The sequence below is a fragment of the Anabrus simplex genome, chromosome 1, assembly GCF_040414725.1.
Source record: "Anabrus simplex isolate iqAnaSimp1 chromosome 1, ASM4041472v1, whole genome shotgun sequence".
Classification (NCBI taxonomy): Eukaryota; Metazoa; Arthropoda; class Insecta; order Orthoptera; family Tettigoniidae; genus Anabrus; species Anabrus simplex.
Window position 1 is genome coordinate 206326445 of NC_090265.1, and position 8724 is coordinate 206335168.

At 36.3% G+C, this 8724-nt stretch overlaps 1 protein-coding gene across 1 annotated transcript; it reads right to left on the reverse strand.

Moving 5' to 3' along the window:
- Window positions 1–995: 995 nt before the first annotated feature.
- On the reverse strand, window positions 996–8166 carry LOC136885617 (F-box/LRR-repeat protein 20). Its single transcript, XM_067158318.2, has 2 exons — window positions 8094–8166; window positions 996–2804 (listed from the first exon to the last, which is right to left on the reverse strand). Exon 2 carries the CDS (start codon window positions 2796–2798, stop codon window positions 1572–1574), a length of 1227 nt encoding a protein of 408 aa, XP_067014419.2. The 5' UTR covers window positions 2799–2804; window positions 8094–8166; the 3' UTR covers window positions 996–1571.
- Between the last annotated feature and the right edge of the window lie 558 nt (window positions 8167–8724).

Genomic DNA, 8724 nt, shown 5'->3' on the forward strand with positions numbered 1-8724 from the left:
TGTTCATTGTGCAAAGAAATCCATTATATATGAATGTTGATGTCTGTCACGTAAATTAATAACGATTAATTGAGTCGATTTCGCTATAGTTTATTTAACCAATTCTGTTGGTGTGCTTTCTGCCGTCATTACAAACTAACTTCTGTGATAGGTACACCTACAGTTCACATTTTAATCTCAAGCACTCTACGACCGTGTTTTACAAAACCACTTTTCGAATTGTTATAATAAGAATGGAATAATCTTATGGTCTTAACTAAGAAGATGCACACGTTCTGAAGTACTGGCCTGCTAATTTCGACATTCCAATCGTGCTGCTGCCTGGCAATGAAAACGGAATAAATTTCTTCTTGGCGGTTATTCAGGCTGAGTTAATTTAATTTTGTCGGATGGCAGTGAGTGCGCCACCAGATTGCTTTAACACGCAGACAATGGCATAGTGTGACAATATTTTTGAATTCCTTTCAAAAATCCTGAGCTGGAATTGAACCTGTAAACTTGGGGTCATGAGTCGAATAGTGCTTTCCTAGATCTAAAGGGCATATCCCAAGAACTTCAAACTTTTCTCAAATAAACGGTTTCCTAAATTAAAAACCGCACGACTTTTAAAATCAAGGTTTAATATTTTGATGTTGTGTATTAATACTAATTGCACTATTTCAGAGTTATTGTTAAGCAAAACATGATAGCCTACTGCTAATATGTTTAAGACTTCAGTGTACTTTCGAGATACGGCACTTTCTACATGAGATATGGCTACTTTACTTAGAAAATAAGCAGAATGAACCCTGAACATAAATATAGTAAGAAGAATGGAATTTTAAAAATTGAGATACACCCTTTAGGCCTAGAAGCCAGAATATTAATGTTGGTATGGGTACCGAATTTCACATGTTCCTGCTGAAGACCGCTGTATTCGTTGCAGAAATTTGTTATTTGTTAATATAAATAAGTGTAGTGAACTCGGTGAAATAAACTTCAAAATAGGCAATGGATACATTAAATAAATAAATTTCATAAATAAATTAATATATTAATAAATAACTTAACAAAATCTAACAAAATTAATACCACATTGTGAGAAAATATGTCTATAGAAAGAGAACTAAATATATACATCAACTGACATTGAGTAATCAATTTCATAGAGTCTAGATTCATTAAATTAAGGACATGAGAAATCTCTTTCGATACTTACATTAATACTTTAACTCCATTACCACATTTAATGGAGCCAAGCTTTCGATGTAAATATTTCCTAATATCTAAGATGTTCTTTAGACGGAGGGATAGATTTTCCTTTTTATAAGGAATCCCTGGAACTACAGTATAAAAATGTTCAGTCTAGTTAAGAGAGAAGACATTTCCTAGTGTTTAAATATAGAACCGGTAGATTAAAAATTCCTTATTGGGATATTTGTCCAATAATGAGGAAATTTGAATCAGATCTCGAGTTGACAAGTAGCGAATAGGCCTAGCGGTTTCTTTCTAATTAATCAATTAAAACACATTCTTCATTGAGAAATTCACCAGTTTAAGTTCAGGAATTCTGGAATATTTACTCCATTATACTAATGAGAACTGTGGCACGCTTTTCCCAAGTCTACAGAAAGCTGAGTCAAATTCCTTAGATTCAAGTAAAGAGTCTGAAGGAGAGAATCATCTACTGTATTTCCTCTCAGATTCAAAACACGCAACTGCATTGCAGATGTCAGATATCCACTGCACTGATTGATGTCACTGAAGTAAGAAGAAAGGTCCAAATGAGTAATCCTGCGACATTTACACACTTGTTTCACGCTCTCAGCTGTTAGTAAAGGACACGAAGAGAGCTTGATATGACGTAATTCACTGCACTTTGTGAGTTCTTGGATTCCTTTATCAGTCACCTTCAAACAGCTGTCCAAACACAAAGTCTCCAGGTGAGGACAGCATAATCTAATACTTTTTGCTGACTTGTCAGAAAGGTCTATACACCAGATTAAATTGAGCTCCGTAACACTGCACATGGTTCCTTTAGAAAACAGGTCGCACATGAGATTGTCATTGAAGTAACCAATAATGGACAATGATTTTAGTTTTATAAAGTTTCTAATGAATTCTATATTTGACTTGAGAGTTTCTTGATAGAGATCGAAATGTAATTTGAGTTTCTCAATGCCTTTGCATCCTTCTAGAAGTTTCAGTATATCGTCCGTAATAACGTTTGTTTCTAGGGAAATAATGTCTTCTTTCTTTCGTCTCATTACGTATTTTATCACATCAATGAAACTACAGTTCTTGACACCAAAATTTAACGATTCAGTAAAATAGAATACCTGAGGATGGGCCTCTTTGTAACTTCTAAATTTCACTGTAAAACACTTATCAACAGAAATTTTCGAGCCTTTCTTCGGAGCTTGAGAAATGGTTAGACACTCTAGGTTAGGAATTCGTGTGAACACGCCCTTCAGAAGTCTTATATTGAGTCTGCTTGTCATGTTGATACGCAGTGTTTTCAAGTCCTTGCATTTCTTACAGAGTGTATCTACGATCTCGTTGGCTTCCATCTCCGACGACATGGTGAACGACTTGAGTAGCGGGCTCTGTTCTAAGAATTTCGATACAACCTTGTCCCGTGTCTTCGCCGGTGGTTTGTAGTTATAGTCTTTCCACAAAGAATTGTCCTGGGCGATGGCATGCCATCGGGGACTCACGTGCTGCACGGAATGTACCAAGTCGTCCTTGTCCACGTACTGGAAGATCCTCAGTAAGAGCTCTTCAGGAAAGATGTTAATTAAATCTTTCGCGGCCAACATCCTTCTCTAGAATAAAGAAAATCGAATAAGTTATACTTATTATAGTCTTCAATATCATTTTATGGATTAAATATAGATAAATAAGAAACTCCACAATCTTTAGACCATTTTTATAAAATAATGTAAAATTTGGTGTCTCTCTAAATCCATTGCATAAAAATAAAGATATGAACAACGCAATCAGAAGACAGCAAAAACAAAGAAGTGCAATATTGACATCGGTAAATGGGAGGATGCAGCACCTGATCGGTTGATGTGGCGACGTATCATTCATGATTCGATTAAGAAGTACGTATTTGCTTCATTTCCACCCTAGGACACACCAATTTGAACTTCTAGATTTTTAGAAATAATATGCATACATTTTCGTAACGTTGTCTTCCACATCGATTCCCCCCCCCCCCGGTTCGAAAAGTACCAGGAAGACAAAATACTTATTTTGAGATTATTACACGATGATTACCCTATTTAATTTAGAATATTATGTGGACTTCAATGATTTAATCTCAGATATTTCACGTGAATTAGTCTGCATCACAGAATTAGCATAGAAACACAATCACATTCAACATTAATGTGCTGTAAAACAACCCATGATTTAAATAAACTGTACTTCAATAGAGAAGTGTACGCCAGGGTTTAAAAACCAGAAAGTATTTTAAAAATTAAATACCATGTAAATACTATGTCATAAGATGACAGGTACGCAATAAGCAAATTAAATAAATAAATATACAAATAAATACATTAGTAAGTTGCAAATTTTTTATGTTCTATGAATGCTTCATTTTGAGTCAGTTAAAGTATATTTTAAAAATTTACAATGTACTTTTCTGAATGGATCCTTGATCAATTTTTACTATGGTCACTACGGTTCCTTCTTATCGTTGCGGCCATTTGTTTAAGGTCAGATGCCCTTACAGTCAAAACGTTATTCTTCAGGTGAAAATTACACCTCACATTAATCAAAATTAGAACCTTGGATGACAGCGTGGATAGCCAACAGCTAAATCACTATGTTATTTTCGACCCATTCTCCGCCAGTTTACGAAGTGTATTCATGATATAAATGATTTGGAGTGTAAAAGAATGACTTAGAAAACCGAAATCATACCTTTCTCTAATAGGAATTACTTATATGCCGAGAGAAAGTATGCATATCATTCCACAAGCAAATTGAAGGAAATGTTACGCATAATCTACAGTAAGATGAAAATTTATGTCTCCTTTATCACTCTCGGTTTAATATGATGATGAAGATGATGATGATGAAGATATAAGATCAATGTCACTTTAGGTGCTAGCGATTTTATGATATGTCTGATATGGGTATATCTAAAGAAAATGTCTTCAAGTTGCCAGTAAATCTAATACACTAAGACGAAGCTCTTATATATAATATAATATAATATAATATAATATAATATAATATAATATTTCTTTATTGTCAGACGTCTGAGCCGTATCGCTCATGCATTACTTCAGTGCAGTACGCAACATAAAGTTGATTTCATTATCTTAGGGATGGAGCTATTCCTCTCATTGCAGCTATTGAAACCAATTCCTAGCTGCTACTGTGTGCCTACGTCCTCCTGTGATACACTTCCTGAATGTAGAACCATATTGCTTCTAACAGTGTGTTAATTGCATTTAGCCAAACATGGTTAGTAATCGACATTCATTACGTCGTACCTACAGTACACAACACACAAACCATAAGCTTAACTGTTAACTAAGCATTCATGGCTATTACAGACGTCCTAAGCTAACTGAGCATGGACATTTACCGACACGGAATATAATTCTACGGCTTATCTTATGTATTCAGCTTCAGTATATTAAGCGTCGAGGATTATTATTATTCTTGTAATGAAGCTTTCTCTAGGAAACCGATTTCGAAATTCCCTCCTTTAAATTTTTGAGGCACATGGTAATTTATTGTATCATTAAAATGGTCATTACTGTTGACTCTGTGTGAGGCCCAACGGTATTCAGGTTTCTGGCCTCTTATATGGAATAAACATTAGTCTCTGAGACATACGTGTTTCTTGACCTCATGAGAAGTTGATGCAGTGTTTTTAAGTGTGACGGATTTCATCTAGAATGGTGTTCTTCCTTGTGAGAAATAAACACTACAGTATATATATCCAGTGCATACGTACTTGTACATTCAAACATGCGTACGTATGTACAGTCATTCCCACATATGCCACTCATATATACCGTAATTTCATTTTATGCGCACCAGTGCACTGATCTAGCCACTCATTTATTGTGCTGAGTTTCTCGCGTTCGAACACCGACAATTTTGAGTGGGGTTCCCAACTGTCCGAAATATATAGTCTGGATACTCCACTGACCCCATACAACCATGGGATAGTGGCGTAAGAAATGAAAAGAAAGGAAACAGTAATAACTTTCAGCGTTCCATTTGCCAGTCCTGTGAATTAAGTAAACTACTCTGTAATTTTCTACTTGCTGCTGTCACTATATCCTCATTTACTTCTAGTTATGGGTTCAATTCGAGGTGCGATCGGTTCACATTTAAGGTCAATAACGGCATGTTATGCCTTTCTTGGCTAAACCTGGTGTTTACAGTGCACTATGTCTTCTGATATTGACGACAGAAAAGTTGTATGGCGCAGCCACGCGGTAGAATGTTGAAGCTGCAACATAGTGACTGGTGAGCTTTATTTACATGGCGAAGCATTGACGTCGTGATGGAAACAGAAAGAAAATTGTCAAATTTGAGGAGGTACTGCTGTGTATACGGTTGCAAATCGTATAAAACGGATGCGAAATCTCTTCACTACTTTCCTGTACAAAAAGTTCAGAGAGAAAGATGGGCTTCCGCGCTGTCAATTGGAAAACGCGTTACGCGATACATAACAGTGTGCAGTCTGCATTCTCGTGAAGACGACTTCTTTCCACAGCGTAGGTACCGGTACTGTTTATTGTACTCATTGATAGTTATTGTCTCTAATTTGTATTCACAACGATTTAGCTACATCAAAAATACTGTTAACTTGTAGCCTAATACTTCTGTGCCGCACATAGAATGTAATCCGCTCTTTGTAAACTTCTTCATATGTGTAACAGCAGGCAGTAAATTAACTATCTACGTGTGAGTAATATCTTTAACTGGTAGTAATTAAGCACTGCATTTAAATTGCCTATAAAATACTTCTTTCAATGAAAGAAAATATGTAGTATTTTGCCATCATAAATTAGCTTTTTTTGCTATTTGTTTTACGTCACACCGACACAGATAGGTCTTATGGCGGCGATGGGACAGGAAAGGTCTAGAAACGGGAAGGAAGCGGCCGTGGCCTTAATTAAGGTACAGCCCCAGCATTTGGGAAACCACGGAAACCCATCTTCAGGGCTGCCGCCAGTGGGGTTCGAACCCACTATCTCCCGGATGCGAGCTCACAGCTGCACGCTCCTAACCGCACGGCCAACTCGGCCGGTCATCATAAATAAGAAGCCATAACCTAATTATTTGGTAGAATTGGACAAACCAAGTATTCTTCAACCCCAAACAGCTGTGACTGTAGAGGTTATACTACTCTTGAATTATAATTTTCAAACTTTGCTCAGCATATTCTGTAGGTAGTTATACATTTTATACTTACTATTGTCGGTTCTAAGTTCTAACTTTTGTGCTTATGGTAAAAATGGAAGAATGTTAAGATTAGGATGTGGGCTGTTCCAACAAAAGCCTGTATAAAGCCTAGGATTTATTTGCTTTACAACATTTACTTAGTAGAATTATTATTTTATTTCTTCCCCAAGATTACAGTTTACAAGACAGGTAACTCCCCCGTCACCTGGCTAAAGCTTTGGCATGGACCAAATCAACAAGAAATTACTCCATAACTTCTAATAGTGGAAAATTACAGTAGCTTAACTGTTAAGGTGCGTTAGCGTGTCAACGGTAACATTTCTCTAACAAACCCGCTTTACATGTACAGTTGCACTTCACATTTTCACTCCCTTTGTTCAAGACAACATTAACTTTGTGGGGTTTTGAATCGATGTGGGATGATTGTAAACACAGCGCTACAACACCAGTTTCATCTTCTGTTTCAAACGTTTTACCTACACATATCAAGTAATTACGCTTGAATATTTCTTCCCCTTCCACTAATGGACGCGTGAAATCTCCGACAACTCTCAACAGTTGCGCATACGACACCAAAGACATTTTGAACATTTAATAAATCCTACAGACGCACACCCGATCACTGTCGTGTTTATTTCCCGTCACTATCTCGCCGCCATATTGGAAACAGCTGAACGTAGGCTCCTCCCCCGTTTCGGACGTCAATAGGCTAGAGCAATTTTGTTACTTCCATTGACCTGTCTCAGTCTTAACCATGGCTTTGCTGGTAATACCATTCCTTATGCAGCTATTCCCTGCTGTGAATGGTGTGAAAATGATGCTCATAGGGTGGGTTGGTGAATGAATTTCAATGGGCTTGGCAGACTGCTACGTAATAGCAACTTCTGGCTCAGTGAGGAGAGCAACGGGAAACTACATCACTCCTCGTTTCCCTAGTAGATCTTTTCAGTGAATCCCAGGCAATTAATGACAGCTAATGGTGGAGCTGTTGACGATCCAACCAGCCTTCAGGCTGAGGACTGAACATACATACAATGGCATGTTAAACAATGTGTGTTTAAAACAAAATACTGACATTCAAAATATACAATATAGTGAATGAATTGATGCTAAGCATGTAGCATATGATTATTATTATTATTATTATTATTATTATTATTATTATTATTATTATTATTATTATTATTATTATTATTATTATTATTATTACATCATTTTTGACTACGCCTCTTACGTTGATATTATAAAAAGTAACCTTAAACCGTCCTTCCTCCATGTGTTTCTCGTATCCCACAGGACAAATTCAGTTTTACTCTTTCCTCCAGCTTATTAATGAGATATCCCACTCCACTCAGCTTTATATTCGCAAAACGGAGCCGATCTTTGTAGTGAATGACGTAAAAATAACACATAAACACAGTAAATACAAATGGGTAATGACTATGAGCTTCCTACAAGGTGACAGACTGTATGATAGAAATTCCCTGTGCTGCACTTTTCAGTTTTTACCCTAGTTTACATTATTGATCGAATTTTGCTCATTTTTCTCAACTGTTGACACTGTTATTTATTTAGAGAACAAGATTTTTCAGCTTCTGAATTTACGCAATACTATAAACAAAAGTATCTTCAATTGTCGGATTAATAACTTTAACAATCTGGATATTTACCTTTCCAATTCCCAATAGTGAAACTGCCAATAACTGTTCACTACCTTACTGACTAATCAGAATTGTGTTAAGTCAACAACTGATGCTCTTATCTAGCAGAACACCTGCTTTTATAGCCTGCACTTCCCTATCATGTAACGAAGCGAGTGAACTGTAAGTACATCAATGACGACACGATGTTGGACTGTGTACGAAGTTCAAGTGATCAAGACCAATATTTCATCAGGAATAGATTAGCATACAACTAGAATATCCCACGTAGCATATCTACGCAGTGGGTGTTGTACGATTAAGTAATGACGTTTTAAAGGAAATATGAACATTTTCCTATCACAGACACTTACTTTTTCTTCCCTTTTCCCTCTGATGACGCGAACCACATTTGAAGCTTAACGTCCATTCACATTATATCTTAGCAAAGTTCTAGCTAATTACGTTATGCATTGTGACTGCCTTAAAAATTGTTGTGGAAACTTTAAGTGATTTCCTTGCCAATTTAATAAATGAATTGTCGTGATTTAAATTCAATAAATATTGTGGTAAGCACAAGTTTTCTCCTTATTTGAATTAGTTATGCTCTCCTCTGAACCCTATCGTTAGGTCGATGTAGAGACCAAAAAAAACCTCGTAA